This window comes from Myxocyprinus asiaticus, chromosome 34 (assembly GCF_019703515.2).
Source record: "Myxocyprinus asiaticus isolate MX2 ecotype Aquarium Trade chromosome 34, UBuf_Myxa_2, whole genome shotgun sequence".
Lineage (NCBI taxonomy): Eukaryota > Metazoa > Chordata > Actinopteri > Cypriniformes > Catostomidae > Myxocyprinus > Myxocyprinus asiaticus.
The window spans coordinates 22,844,813-22,861,287 of NC_059377.1; the positions used below are offsets into that span (position 1 = coordinate 22,844,813).

The 16,475-nt window shown below is 39.0% G+C and overlaps 1 protein-coding gene across 4 annotated transcripts in view; it reads right to left on the reverse strand.

Annotated features, from left to right (window-relative positions):
* LOC127425319 (adhesion G protein-coupled receptor B2-like) overlaps positions 1–16,475 on the reverse strand; it is a 327,159-nt gene that overhangs the window by 20,109 nt on the left and 290,575 nt on the right. For 2 of the 4 annotated variants that reach the window (XM_051671167.1, XM_051671165.1), the window contains 6 exons: positions 15,939–16,031; positions 13,843–13,882; positions 13,659–13,673; positions 11,378–12,105; positions 5,810–5,845; positions 3,475–3,588 (listed from right to left, as the gene is read on the reverse strand). In XM_051671167.1, the coding sequence (XP_051527127.1) occupies positions 3,475–3,588; positions 5,810–5,845; positions 11,378–12,105; positions 13,659–13,673; positions 13,843–13,882; positions 15,939–16,031 (1,026 nt within the window). Of the gene's footprint in view, positions 1–760; positions 840–3,474; positions 3,589–5,809; positions 5,846–11,377; positions 12,106–13,658; positions 13,674–13,842; positions 13,883–14,815; positions 15,182–15,938; positions 16,032–16,475 lie in introns of all 4 variants that reach the window. The other 2 variants (XM_051671164.1, XM_051671166.1) reach the window with 2 other exon arrangements.

The following is a 16,475-nucleotide window of genomic DNA, read 5'->3' on the forward strand; positions in this document are numbered from 1 at the left end:
TACTTTTAAACTTAAAACTCAGTAAATGTATTGATTTTGTCCTTTAAATAAAAAAAATAAAAAAATAAAAATAAATAAAATCAGTGGGATCAATTCAAAACACTGCTAAAAAAAAAAAAAAAAAAATAAAATAAATAAATATGTTTTTAAAGAGTTATAGCATATTATACTATAGAATATATGGAAGTGTTCAAAAAGTGTATTTGAGAGTTAGCCTACATTACAGTACAGTAAAGCGATGCTGGGTTAAAATCACTAGGGGAATTGGGCCAACATTATCTGTTATCATGAGTTAGCAATCAAGAAACTGTAATATTTTATGTAATTTTGCTTCTGAAGTACATGTATTTTGTTAAGGATGTTAAGATATTTCAACTGCAAAACAATACAAAAATACTGATTAAGAAAATATTTTCTTGCAGTTTATCTGTTTATGGAATTTTAAAACCAAGTTTGATATCTGTATTAAATCTCTCAGGTTATAAATTTATGTTTATGGTTTGGTTGAAATGTTTTAAACAAAGGGTTAAATGGTTTTAAATAACGCACTACCACAAACACAAGGTCAGCACAAGGCTGTGTAATTTACAGCAGTATAGCACAACATCGCAGGGGACATTTCATTCTAAGCTTGCACTACCTAACATTACCTAGTCCTTTATTCAACAAGTTAGGATTTACACTGCACCAATGAGAGCCACTATAAAACAGGGCCCTATCACACAGGGCTGGGATAATGGGGTCTGGTTAACATGCTTACGTTGACTCTCTTTGTAAACGAAGCTCATTCTCCGTGTTAAAAGAGGCTCAGATTGTCGTGGTGGAGGTGGAGGAGGAACCTGTGAAGGTGGCCGGATTGTTAGAGGTGTTTAAAATGACTGACGTCACTTCTGGGCATGTTCAGACATTTATTATTAACAGACTGTTTTTAGGTTAGTCTTTGAGGTAGATGCTGTTTTATGAGGTAGACTGGTTCTTGAGGGAAAAGTTGTATTATCTTGATTTATGTCATTGGATTATGAAAAAAGAAAAAACTATAACTATAGAAAGTCTGTTAAATGTAGTTCAAAATTGCACTTATGTGTTTTGAGATGACTGTATATAGTGGGGTTCCAATTTTCACTTCTGCTTTCTGACATTTGGACACCACTTTAGATAACTGTATACTGTAAATGTGAATATTGCTTCTTAAATTATGTCAAATAAGTGCTTGTATTCAGTGAAAAATCATTTTCACTCCAGTCACAAACTGGTGACCTGAGGACAAAATCCAAATAATTGCTTGTCACAAGGCATTGGAGTATTATAGTAATTACAAATGTATCATTTCCTTTTTTCTCTCATGAGCACCATTATCTATATACTTATAGCATTGCCAACACAGTCAAAGACCTGTAGAAAGTAATCAAATTAATCTTTTCAATTGAAAATCAAAAGGCAAACGCTAATAGCATTCTGACTCATCAATACTGCCAGATGGGCTCTGTTCAGTGTCAAAAAATTTGAGATGCGGTTGTAACGAGATTGATCTTCTGTAATGTGAGAGCATGAGTCTTTGATGCTTGTCTGCATGTACATAATTTAAGCATATTGTGGAAAATAATGCAGCACAAGAATCAAAAGGCCAGAAATGGGCTGTAACTATCCGAAATATAAGTGTGTGAGCATGTGGCAAATGCTACTAAAGAACACACTTGTCATAGCAGCATAAATTGCAGCAGGTGCTTTTCCAGAGGACGCATTATTTGTTTTAAAATCTTAATATCAAAACCCTCTGGATGCGTGATTGTGGATGTAATGCTCCTTCTGGTAACAGAACATCAAAGATTCAGCAGCTAACAGAAAGAAATACTCAGCTTATTCCAGGGAAAGCAGATAGCACAGTGCTGCAGGAGGCAGGTGTATACTTGGAGGTGTGTATTGGCAGGGGACTGAAAATGATCCAACTATTAGCACTGTTTTAATTAGCTTGCAAAACATAAGGCTTGGGGAAATGGAAGCAAAGCAATGCACAAGTTTCCCAAAGACCAGGTGTGCGTGTACAATGGCATTTCAGAGCTAATTTGTTCTTCCATTCTAAATCCATATCCTAGAACAAGGTAAACATAAAATGTTCATTCCACTTCCAATCGTACAATTATAATAAATGGTAACACTACAATAAGGTTCCATTTGTTAAAATTAGTTAATGCATTGGGTATCATGAACTTACATTGAACAATATATTTTTACAGCATTTATTAATCTTTGTAAATGTTGAAAATACAATTGTTCATTATTATTTCATGTTAGTTAATAGTGCATTAACTAATGTTAACATATACAACATTTGATTTTAAAAATGTATTACTACAAGTTGAAATTAACATTAACCAAGATATAATAAATACTGTAAAAGTATTGTTCATTGTTAGTTCATGTTGTTAAATAATGCTAACAAATGGAACCTTATTGTAAAGTGTTAGCAAATAAATCAGTAAGTTCAGCGTTTAAAAGCATATTAGCTTGCATTCACAATTTAATAATATTTAAAATCAAAACATTTATGAAACTTAATCCCTGAAATAATAAGGAATGTTAGAAGAAATGTAGAGACTTTAAATTAATATTCTGGGTTTAATACAAGTTAAGCTCAATCAACGGCATTTGATTTGTGGTATAATTTTCCACAAAAATTAATTTAGACTTAAAAAAAAATAAATTTGGGTTACTGTTAGGCACTTACATTGGAAGTAAAAAAATACAAATGTTAACATATTTTTAGTGTGACAAAATAACATACTATCCATTTATGTGTAAAGTTATATCCAAATGTTACAACTTTGTTGCCATGACGACGTAACATCTATGACAAGTCATTAGAAGTTCATCCACCTAAAACAGAAGTCCGCTGCAAAAAACTGTGATTTAAACAACTTAACAGCTAAAACACAAGTTTTAACAGAATAATTAATGTGCTTTCATTTGATTATAAGCTTTACATTTTTGCCTTTAAACTGTCCAAAAACTGGCCCCATTCAATTCCATTATATGTGCTGATTTTTTATTTATTTATTTTTTTAAAAGGAGTGACAAGTTAAAATTAATATTTGCGGCAATTAACATTATGCCACAAATGCTGCTGATTGAGCTTAACATGTATTTAACCCGGAATGTTCCTTTAATAGTAGGTCCAGCAGGTAACAAAGTATTTATGCTAATCTTAATGCAATTATGTAGTAAATCAGGATCAAGTAAACAATTTAGTGCTACAGTTACTATTTATTAAACTTTTTTAAACTCCTGCATTAAGCATGTTTACTGGCAAGTTAATCACATTTTATTGCTTGATATTGTACGTTATTTTTTTTTTACTTTGATTTTACGCAAACATAGGGTGAGAGATTGTTTCACATTGTGCTCAGAGGTTGTGCCCTGGGTGTACGATTTTAAAATGTCAGGGATAGGTATCAGGGGCACATTTTAGAATCTTACCTTGAAGGAGGACATGGCAGGGTCCCTGTTATACCTGTCTATGGTGTGGAACTTGTTGGAGTGGTTGAGTTCATGATACAGCTCTGAGTGTCTTTTGCGAGTGTGCATCACTTTCTGTAAGGAAGGGCGAAAAGCAAACAAACAAAAAGATAAAAGCAAAAAATAAGAAAGGGTAGGCCTGTGGGGAGATGGTCGACAGTAGTCGAGGAAACGGGAAGAGTGGGGTAACTATAAACACGCTGTCAGGTTTCATCTTCTCAATGGGTGGTTTTCTGATTGGTTATTAAAGCTGATGGGTATTAAACGATGTTAAATCTTTCTGGTCAGTGTCATTCCATACTGACAGATACTTCCACCAATTCCAAAGGTTAATTGGAGGTGGTTGAGAGCTGTCTGGGCTACTCATAGACACAGCTGTTTTTTAAGCAAAGCTGACACGTAGCTTGTTCTAACATGGGCCAACTCTCACTACTGCTTGTTAGCATGGGCCAGCGTGGCCCAGTTAGCCCCTGCTGGAAGATGCTGTAACAACACCTTTCTAGGGGCAACAATCATCTTTCTAAATTGACAGCCAATTAAAGGTTGCTGGGTATTGTCCCCCACTGATGACAGCCCTGTACTAGGGTAGATGTTTTGCCAGTGACCAATTTTTTGCAAGGGTCTTAAATGGATTTGTTGTCAAATGGACTCCTTTCAGTCACAGTTAAGGATAGTTGCTAGTAAAGGGTTTGGGACTGTGTGTCCCTTAGCCAATCAGCATTGTCATCATGCCAATGTCTGCAGCTCCAAAGTAATCAATCACACTGTATTTAGGGTTAAGGGCATTGGCTAAAAAAAAAAAATATATATATATTTCTGGTACTGAGTGTCCATGAGCAAAGATGGGTAACAGATAGCTCCCTCAAGGTATTATAGACCTCCTGGGCAAATACTAACTCCAACCAAGCACTATTACCATAATATAGGATCAGTGTCTTAGTAATAGTCACATTTTTGGTTTGTTTACAGAGTTTTTCCAGTCTGATAGCGATTAATATTAAATTTATGTTTTTATTGTTTGTTTTTGGAGGAGAAAGGAGGGTATATCATGCAGCACTAACTAGAATGGAAAAGGTTATGAAGCTCTAAAAGCGTCTGACTGTGTTAGTAACAAGACATACCTCTGTTTGAGAAGAAGCCTCTATACTGGAGTGCAAATATCCAGTCATAAAACCACTTAAGTTTTCAAATGTAATTGAAGAACAGTCTGTTTAAAAGCACACAAGTGCGTTCTTTAGAAAATTAATTGGGAAGCTTTAGACTGGAGATTTGCTGGATCCTGCCAGTTGATCATTCCATGGAGGTGCCCTACAGGCTGCCTCAGTCATACACGTGCAATCTCTTCTCATCTCATTATGGTCTCTACCTCTTTCACACACAACAATACCACTCACTCCACACTGTTTCAGTGTTTCTGCAGCCTTGATAGATCTACGTATATTCAGTCATGTTTCACTGTTATACAGCACACTGTTTGATAAAATATTCTAGATTTTGATATGCCTGAATATGATAATCAAGGCACATGGAACACTGACCAGTTTTGCCATGGATAGGATTGTTGCTAACACACTAAACCAGTGTTTCCCAACCTTTTTAGTCTTATAGATGCCCATAAGTTCCTCATCATCGATACTAAACCTAAAATGTTGTTCTTTTAACTTGCTGTATATTATAGTGCATTTCCTTAAAAGGAACTGAATGTGTTAAAAGAGACACAAAAAAACGTAATACCAACAAAATGAAAATTCTGTCATCATTTATTCACCACCATGTTGTTTCAAACATGTATGACCGTGGAAAACATAAGGAGATGTTAAGGAGAATGTTAGTCTCAGTCACCATTTACTTTCATTGTATGGGGGAAAGAAAAAGGTGCAATGAGAGTGAATGGTGACAGAGGCTAACATTCTGCCTAAAATCTCCTTTTATTTTCAATATGAGGGTTAGCAAATTATGACAAAATTTGTATTTTTTGGTGAACTATCCCTTTAAGGTGACTATGATTATGATTAATTACTATAATTTTTTGATACCCTAATGTTATTTTAAGTATTAGTTATATAGATTTAACAAAGCAAAATATTTCCAAGTACCCTTTGGAATGTACTTAAGTACCCCCTGGTGTACAAGTACCCTTGGTTGGGAATCACTGCACTAAACGCATGATGGGGGGAAACAAGCACAAGTTCGATACATTTTATTGGCTTCTGTATCAGCCCATTGAAAAATCTCTAACTAATGTTGGACAGAAGCACAAACAACAGGCTAAGAAGAAATGGGGATGGGGTCTTACCTCAAAGTCCAGCTCAGAGTACCGTACTCTTTTCTTCTGGGGGAAGGGGGAGGGGAGAGAAGACACAATCAATCACAACTGAACATCTTTGAGCACCTGAGTAAACTACGTCTGTGGCGCCCATGACGCACTGGTCTCATGCAGGTGCAGTAAGTATATACTACTTTGCTTGCTGAACTGTTTACCAGTTTTTGTTTTGATGTTTTGACTCAAACTGAACTCCACCATAAACATAAGGGGTATCATTTGGCAAATGCTTGTTAAAAACTCTCTTTGCCTTTATAAAATAGCATCAATGATGTTTATATTAGCATTTGAATAAAAACAAGTGAAGGTGTCTGGTTTATATAAACAGCAGACGCATGTTATATACATCTTCTGTAAACTTCTCTGATCTTCTCTGTAAACACACTAAGCTTCACTTGCTCTATAAGAACTTCCTCAGTTGTCAATAATATTGCTTGTACATTACTTTGCAGATATAATGTAGCCAAAATCATGTGCTTTGTGAATACAACATTTTGTATTGCATGTTCACTCCTCATGTTTTTCAAACCCATATGATTTATATGAGGGGTTTCATTGTTTGGAAAATAGCAGCATCAGCCTTCTGATAAATATCTTGTGTTCGACACAAGATAGAAAGTCATATGGATTTGGAGCAACATGTAAATAGAGAGCAAATTTTCTTTGTTGGAGGAACTATTTCTTTAATATGTCACACAAGAGATACATGTACTAGTTTTGAGTGTTAATCTTCCAAACTCATCCACCAATTCAGTGTGGAGAGGCCTGAAATACACTACCAACTACAAGACACCACCCCCCAACTCAGTAGGGAATCAACAACTGGCTGACGACCTAAATGTGGTTTACTGTAGATTTGAAAAGTCCAGTCTCTGACCTTCTCTTCACACAAACATCAACACATCTTGTGATCCCCCTCCTCCCCCCTCCTGCTACTCAACCTGCACTTAGGATCTGTGAAGAGGATGTGTGCCAGTATTCCTGCTGATCAGCTGGCCCCCATCTTCAAACAGATCTTAAACAGATCACTAGAGCAGTGTGAAGTTCCCTGCTGCTTCAAATGCTCCACCATCATCCCCATCCCAAAGAAACCCAAGATCAAAGGACTTAATGACAACAGACCATCACTCTGACGTCTGTGGTCATGAAGTCATTTGAGAGACTGGTGTTGGCCCACCTGAAGGACATCTTTGGACCCTTTCTGGACCCCCTTCAATTTGCTTATCGAGCAAACAGGTCTGAGGACGATGCAGTCAACATGGGATTGCATCATATCCTGCAACATCTGGACAGACCAGGGACATATGCAAGGATCCTTTTTGTGGACTTCAGTTCGGCTTTCAACACCATTATCCCTGCTATTCTCTGGACTAAATTAAACCAACTCTCTATTCCCACCTCTATCTGTCAGTGGATCACCAGGTTTCTGACAGACAGGCAGCAGCTATTGAGACTGGGGAAATTCACTTCCAGCACCTGTATGATCAGCACTGGCACCCCCAGAGATGTGTGCTCTCCCCACTACTCTTTTCCCAGTACACCAATGACTGCATCACCAAGGACCCATCTGTCAAGCTCCTGAAGTTTGCAGAAGACACTACTGTCATCGGCCTCATCCAAGATACCAGTGAGTCTGCATACCGAAGGGAGGTTGAACAGCTGGATGTCTGGTGCAGCCAAAACAACCTGGAACTGAACACGCTCAAAACAGTGGAGATGATTGTGGATTTAAGGAGAAACACCTCAGCATTACCCCCTCCTCACCATTCTGATCAGCACTGTGGCAGAATTGGAGTCATTCAGGTTCCTGGGCTCTACCATCTCACAGGACCTGAAGTTGGAGACCAACGTTGACTCCATTGTGAGAAAGACCCAGCAGAGGTTGTACTGCCACAAGCACTGTTGATACACTTCTACTCAGCAGTCACTGAGTCTGTCCTCTGCACTTCAATAACTGTCTGGTTTGATTCAGCTACCAAATCGGACATCAGAAGACTAAAAAGGACAGTTCAGACTGCTGAGCGGATTATTGGTTCTCCCCTTCCCACCCTCCAAGAACTGTTCACATTTAGAGTGAGGAAAAGGGCTGTAAAAAAATCATCCTGGACCACACTCTCCCAGCCCACTACCTCTTTTAACTGTTGCCCTCTGGCTGGCACTACAGAGCACTGAGCACCAGAACAGTCAGGCACAGGAACAGCTTTTTCCCTCAGGCCATCCATCTCATGAACAGTTAAAACTGCCCTTTTGAGCAATAATTATTGTGCAATAACAAGCTTAACCAATTATATTTATTTACAATATCCTACCTCTTTTGCACATTACATTCTCTTGCACTGTATATAACAGATTGTATTTGTATATACGTATATTTTTGTGTCTAATTGTGTATTTCTATTTAAACTTTATATTCTATTCTCTTATTTCTATTCTTTATTCTATTTTTTTATTATTTCTGTCTTGTTTTTGTATTGTTTGTGCACTGGAATCTTCTGTCACCAAGACACATTCTTTGTATGTGTAAGCATACTTGACAATAAAGCTCATTCTGATTCTGAAATCCTGACCCAGTCAAGACCTGGGTCTATGTCACTATAGGCAGGCATAAAGGGAGTTTGAGACTAAGTGATGTTGTGCACCTTACAACTCAGCTGTTGACAAAGTTAGGTCATTCAGGAGTCACTGGGTGAGATAGGTCAGAGGAAGCCAAAGCAATAGAGACCTACATCTGCCGAAAAGGTCTGTGTTCAAGCCGAAATATCGAAATATCAATACCTACATTAGGAACCTTTCCCTAGGAGACAGCAAACTTTCGACCCCAAACTCAAGTCAGTGAGTTAGTTTGAAAAGCTAAGTTTTGAAAATCACTTTAAAACATTTTTTTGGAAGTATTGCAACCTTTCAAGCTTGTTAATTGATATGACAATGATATACAAGCCTCTAACATACTGCTTCTGCATTATGTTGTAAGTGCGGGGGACAGAGAAAAAAGGAGAGTAGATGAGGGACATTTGGTGTCCATAGAGAGGTGGTCTGTTGACAATCCATTAACTTTAAAAAGTCCAAATGAAATGACGTACACTCACGCTATACTTCTGTAATGTAACATATTCATTATCTAAGTGAAACAGGACATTCAACAAGAAAAACATAGGTTTTATCTGGTTTTAATGGATGGTGAACAGTGGTCTCTATATCAATGTAGCAAAACTCGAGAGCTTGTAAATTTGGATTTGAGAACTTGTACAGTAAATATTTGTACTTGTAAGCTTACATTTACACTCACAGACCAGATGTTAAAACTTGTCAAATAAAAGTTAAATGTTGCAATCTGTCCTCAGAGGCAATAATCAAAAACCTGTATTCTGAATTCAAAATTGCAGACAAATAGTCATAAATGTGTAGAATGATATTCACATATATACAACAACAGACACAGTCTTGTTTTACATATTTACCTTTGTACTTTAATTCAGTTTCGGAGTACAATCACAACTCTGTACTTACAACCTTACAAATCTGGCACTTCAAATAAAATCTTCAAATCGAAGTCATGAGGGGATTATCTGAAGAAATATTTCTGCAGGATGTCTACATTCTGTAGAAATTCATACCACAGCTTAAACAACTGTGTGTTGGAAAGAGAGGGAAGGTGTTTGTGTCCACTAATGAAGGAGTACAGACTCTTTCAGGCACTTCCTCTTTTTGTGCTTTTCTCTCACCATCTGCTGTCCCTCCTTTTGGGGCTGTAGTGTAATTATAGACAGAAACTCAACTGCACGCACACACACACACACACACACATGTTGGTGCAGCTATCATTATGAGGACTCTCCACAGACATAATGATTTTTATACTGTACAAACTATAGATTCTATCCCCTAACCCTAACACTACCCCTAAACCTAACCCTCACAAAAAACTTTCTACATTTTTACATTTTCAATAAAACATTGTTTAGTATGTTTTTTTGTTTTTTTTTAAGCAAGTTGAATTATGGGGACACTAGAAATGTCCTCATAAACCACATTTATAGCATAATACCCTTGTAATTACCAGTTTGTAACCTTAAAAAAAAGTCCTTGTAAACCACTTAAACCTGCCCACACACACACACACACACACCAACTTGTTTTTTATCTCATTGTGGGGACTCTCCATAGACTTCCATGCATTTTATGGACTTTATACAGATCTAACGATAATTTCTATCTCCTAACCCTACCTCTAAACCTAACCCTTACAGAAACCTTTTTGCATTTTTACATTTTCAAAATTAATGTTTAATAAGCCATTTCCCTTGTGGGGACTGCTGGCTGGGCCCCACAAGGTAGGTGATCTCAGGTTTTACTATCATTGTGGGGACATTTGGTCCCCACAATGTAGTATAAACATGTACACACACACACACACACACACACACACACACATTGGTGTGGCTATCCGTACGAGAACTCTCCAAAGATGTAATGATTTTTATACTGTACGAACTATTGATTCTATCCTCTAACCCTACCCCTAAACCTAACCCTTACAAAAAACGTTCTGCGTTTTTACATAACAAAACAAAACAAAACATAGTTTAGTATGTTTTATAAGCAATTTGAATTATGGGGACACTAGAAATGTCCTCATAAACCACATTTATAGCTTAATACCCTTGTAATTACCAGTTTGTAAATACCCTGGTAATTAACCCCCACCCCCACCCCCACCCAACATAATGATGACAGGGTACTCTGAGTATGGAAGGCACACCTGACTGCATTCATGTGACTGATAAGACATTTGCTGGATGATCAGTATGTGTGGCATCTCATAGACTACAAATGATGTACCATCATCCATCCCCGAAATGCAAGGAGACATTATTAATAAGATAATCAGTATTGCTCTTTTGTTACAACACTTTAATTTTATAATTTTCTCTGATGCTGTGTAGAATAGCACAATTTTTGTGTTTGGTATGTGGGTGGGTGTGTTTGCAATCATTGCATCTATGCTTGCTTTTGTCTATTTGTTCATATTGTGCTGATCTAACTGACATTTTCCTGACAGGGTGATCATTTCTCCTATGTGGTTTCCAGTTTCTGCCACAATGTCATGAAGATTACACCACTATTGTATTGCAGTGATTTACTCCATGATTGCAAAACACAGGACAGTGTTGGATTCGAGTCCACCTTAGTCTTGTCTGAATCAAGACCAACTGCCGACTGCAAGAAACCCCTTAACTTCAGAACACCCTTAGTGACAGTACACATTTCAGGTTAATCTACCCACCCTAACCAGCCTGTCCAAGATGGTCTACCAGGTTGAAACCAGGTCCACTGACTGACAGTCCAGTTGATCAACCATCTAGACCAGCCTGGACCAGCTAATGCCCATAAATGACCAGCTTGGACCAGCCAGAAACCATATAAAATCAGCTACCAGCTACCTTAGGCTTCTTCCAGCAGGGATGGTTGTTCTATTATATGAAGGACATGTTTAAAACAGTGATAAAGAGTTGGGCAAGAAACCTGTATTTCCCTACTTACTTCCAAAGATCCAGCTGAGAGGCTGGTGTTGGTGCTGCCTAGGTTGCGAGGAAGGGTTCTGGTGCGCTCCACAGTGCCAGAGGTGAGGATCTGCCGGACAGAGGGCCGATTCTGCTTGACCTGCAGGGTTTGTGGGTGCCCAGCATGGGCTGGCAGCTGTTTTAGTGTGCCATAGGAGCGGTTTAGATTCATGTTGATGTGGTCCATGGCTGCAAAGTCTGCAGGGTATGCCTCGCTCTCAGCTGGATGTAAAGTCAGTGGTGAAGGGGGTGGAGGAAAGGGTGGGTCATCTACTATAATGTTCAGGGGCTTACCCTCATCCTGAGGGGGAGGAGGGGGCTTGAGACTAACTGTCCGACGTGGGAGCACCATATAGTCCCCTTCCCCACCTCCGCCACCAGCTGAATCTTGGGTGGAAGTAGGGTTCGGTCGGGCCCATCCCAGCCCACTCTCAGTGCAAAGGTAGATGGGTCCAGATCGCTGGTGCTGACCTTGCTGCTCCACATTGACCTCCCTCTTTAGTGGCTGCTCACTGAGCTCGTTCAGGGGACCCAGAGGAGGTACTTGGACCAAGAGGTTAGGGGGAGGGATGTTCCCAGGTAGGCTGCTGAAGTTCATTCCTTCCTGGTGGGCTGCGAGCTTGGGGTCGTCCTCGTCATCCAATGAGATGCGGGATAGAGTGCCAGTTATGGTAGCAGGGTTACAGGTGTTCACCTCCTTAAAGATGACTGAGGGAGGGAGAAGAGAAAGGAAGAGCAAAGGAGAGAAAAAGAAAGAGAGATAGCAAAAGGAAGAGAGAATATAGACAGGAGTGGGAAGAAAAAGACAGAAGCAGAGGTCGAGTGCACAAGACCACACAGATAGGAAGTGAGGTAAAGAGCAGAGAAACAGATCTTAACAGAAAGTTGGAAGGATGATGATGTGATGCACAAGGAAGTGACATGGGGGTGGGGGGGCAGGGGGTTAGACGATGGGTACATGGAAGTTCCCAAAGGTATACAGCCCAGATGTTTTGCAGAGAAGTCGAAGAGTGAGCAAGCAGGATGGTTCAGATTGTTTCAGGAGGGTGCAGAGAGAATGTGATTGGTAGAGGGAATGATTGGAGAGGAGACAAAAGAAAATAAGCTCAGTAACAGTGCATGAAAATGGACATGTGAGTATGTCATAAATCAGAAGTGAAGGAAAGGTTCAAAGGGTGCAGAAGTCAGTGGTATGGGCAAGAAAGGACAAACATTTACAGACAAGTGAATTAGTATCCGGTTGTCTCAGCATGCCAAGGAGTTGGATGGAATCCCAGTGGAGGCAGGTAAATAGGAGATCAGTTGAATTGGATTGGGTTAGGAGGAAAAGCCAAACGCATGCACAGAGACAAATCAGCTCTTCTAAGAGAAAAATGATCAGCTGTAACAGCTTACAGTACAGCAACAAACATTCCTCTACATTACTCAAGCCAATTACAGGACTCAATGACTGCCCTGTTGCCAAGACTTCTAAATGTCGTCATTACATTTAACTGTGCTTTTTTTTTCTTTTTTTCAATCCGCAGTGTTCACTGATTTTGCCAAGTAGGACATGTTCCTGGATCTTTTGTTGGTCCTCGAACAGCACTCCTCTCAAACATAGTCCTAACCCTATCCCTAAACCCAACCCTATCCTTTAACTACCCCTAAAATCATAGGGAAATGATAGGCTGATAAGAACGTTGTTCAACCCCCAACTCAAGCCCTAAGCCTAACCCTTAACATAACCTTAAAATCTGATTGGTTTATAGGAGTGTTGTTCCAGGGCCTGCATGGTAATATCACAGTAAGCCTGTAATGTTCGTTCATATGTGAGGAGTGTAGCATATTTAGCTTAACATCAGGATTTTTAGAGGTTTATACTCTGACAGTTGTTTATGATTCACATAACTGCTCAGGCCAAAATGTATGTTCTTCTTCTTATAATATTGGCTACAGACTCAGATTATTTACTGGCTTCAATAAATACACAGCAGTGGAGCTGCCTTGCCAATGCTGCAGCACAGTGATTCTTTTTCTTTATGAGGTGAAATTAATAACATGATCAGTGATTGGTGCTAAAACTAAATCAGCCATTCACGGATCTTGGAAAGTTCAGAGCTAAAATTATCGCCCTAGTATGCTGAAGGAAATAGGGTATGGTAATAAAAAAGGTAAACATGCATATTTTGTATGTCAATTTATGCAAAACAAACTAAATTACTATTGGCTAACACAAATGACATACAAATAGGAATGTTCCAACTTAGAGTGGGACTTACATGGGTGTCCTCTCTCTGCAAGAAAGACAAAGATGAGCAGGATTAACTTTACATGAACAAACTTTACCAAAGAAACAGCATTAGAACCAAAGTAACGTGAAATGCAAATAACTGGTGAGGAAAGTGCAAGGCTGAGAACAAATAGCGGAAGAGAAGAGGTGATGACACAAAGGTCCATACCTACCTGTTTGACATGCCAAGTCCACATCTTTCTCAAAGTCCGTCTGAGCAGGTGGAGGAAGGAGAGAAGAAAGCTCATTACAGCATGTTGCAAACACCTCTGAATACTTTGCACAAAGTAAACTATATGCTCACATTTCTTTATAATGCACTGAAAATATGAGTCATACAACTCTGGTATGGTGAAGGGTGGAGCTGAGGGCAGTTACAGACAATATGTAGTGATTAGAGTCCATCAAGAAGGAATAAAAAGACAAAACCTAGATTAAACTTTATTTTTAGCAAACATCATGCTGTGTTTCAACAAAGTCCTAGTCTAATGCAATACATCTGCAACACCTCTACAATAAAAAAGCTGATCCCTTTGCACCAGTGCTAATTACAATGTACTGAAGAGACAACAGATTAGCATACCGCAATCTGTCACAGCTGGGCTTGACTTTCCAAACAAGAATAAAAAAAGGATATAATTGTAAAGAGATACAATGGACGCAAACTGACTGCATCCCTCTGGGCAAACAGAAAATATCTGTCCCTGAGCTGTTCTTCTTAACTTCAAGCCCTTATTGGAATGCAGCATTGGCTACTGCTGCCAACAGAACTGACTCTCAGAGGAGTTCAACACAAAGTTTTAGTCTGGGCATTACACGGTGGAAAACATTTAGCATACCTTAGCGAGAGTGACTTGTATGTGTGCATATACCTGCATGTTAAAGTTTAAAAGAAAAGGCAAGAGAGAAGACAAGGGACAAAAAGACAGACCTGCAACTAGGCAAACTTCTACAGCACAGCAATGGAAACTAAGCAGCAATTTTGCACAAAATAACTTGAAGTCAAATCTGCTGACAGCAAACCACTTGTCTAATTAGCTGGCTAATATGCTCACGCTATGCTGTCAGCTACACTCTAAAAGTGACAGCACTAACTCTAAAGCAAGCACACACAATTACAGATTTTCTTTCATCTCATAGACGTACGGTTGTTTGGTTTTGCTTCAGGACCAGGTTCTGGCTTTGATTGTGGTTGAGGATGTGGGCATGGCTGGTTTTGAGCGTATGAATGTGGTTCTGGTTGAGCATATGAGTGTGATTCTTGTCAAGGGTGTGGGTGTGGTTTTGATTGAGAGTATGGACATGGTTGTGATTTAGGGAGTGGGTGTGATTAAGGAGGTGGTTGTGGTTTAAGGTTTGGGTGTGGTTATGACTGTGTCCATGATTGTGATTGGCCAAGGCTAGTGGAGGGTGAGCGTGGCAGGCTTGGTGGCAGCCTTGGCAGCACACAGGCGAATATCGGAGTGAGCCACACTGTTCCTGACTGTAGAGTCTGGGCCTGTGCGGGCACCTCTGCCAGCGAAGAGGCAGAGAAAGGTAGACAGAGAGACAGAAAGAGAGAAAGTGAGGGGTGAGTTGAGGAAAGGTAGAGCGGAGCAGTAGGGGTGGTTATCCCTCTCATCCAAACCAATTCACATGCACATTTGGAGAGTTCCTGCTGTAGTTACCATGGTTACATGCAAGTCTAGTCTTTGACATGGACAAATCATTACAGGGCAACAGGTAAACAATATTAAAATATCTAAAATAGATATTTTTAATGTGCTACTGAGGATGTTTCTGGCATGCTTGTTGCCGTTCCTATTCACTACCTATAAATAGAAAATAAGAATTATTTGTAAGTATTTTCATAACTAATTTGATCTTTCAAAAATATTTCAATATGTGATATTTTCAAACAGAGTCCTTATTTAAATTAATTTTCGAAAGCCTTTGATTTTAATCCCTGGACACCAATAGTACACATTCTCTCTAAATACAGGGAGAAATAGCACAGAGCTTCCACAAAAGAGGAGACATTTCCAGAGGAGACGGAACATAGACGGTGTCTCTGCAAAGAAGGGACCTGAGCGGGATTTTAACGAGCAATCTTCCCTAATGTAGAATTTTCATACATATGTATTCAGTGAGCCACCTACTCCTATTTACAATACATGAAAAAAAATAAAATAAATAAATCTCATTTGAAACATTATAACCCAGCAGGCTGTGCTGTTTAAGATAAGAGGAGTGCCCCATGTGAGATGAGATGGAATGGGATGCTATTCACCATGATCTGCACCTGGCCGTTCTTGCATGAGTCCGGAGAGTTTTCACTGTCGTCTTTGCAGCCACCCATCCTGCAGCGCACTGCGTCCTGCACCTGAGATGGAATGACAAGCAATAAAACAAGGGCAACTCAGAGTGAGGCCAATGTAACCAAACAAATATATCATCATTATTTCAAGCCTCTGTTACTCTACTCACAATATGAATACTCAATAGATTATGTCCGTAACACTTTACAATAAGGTTGCTTAAAATAAGATCAGATAAACGCATTGTAACGTGAACTGACAATGAACCATAATTTTCCAGCATTTATTAATCTTGGTTAATGTTAACTTATTTATATACTAATACACTTTTAACATTAAACAATATATACATTAATGCATTATGAACTAACAATAGTAGGTAAGGTACCAATATTACTATTGGCAAAAATAAATCCCTTAGATTTAACATTGAACAGTGATCAGAGTGATCATATCTCCGGATCTGAACGTCACAGAGACTCGGGGGTGGGCTCATTTGACTCGAGCCA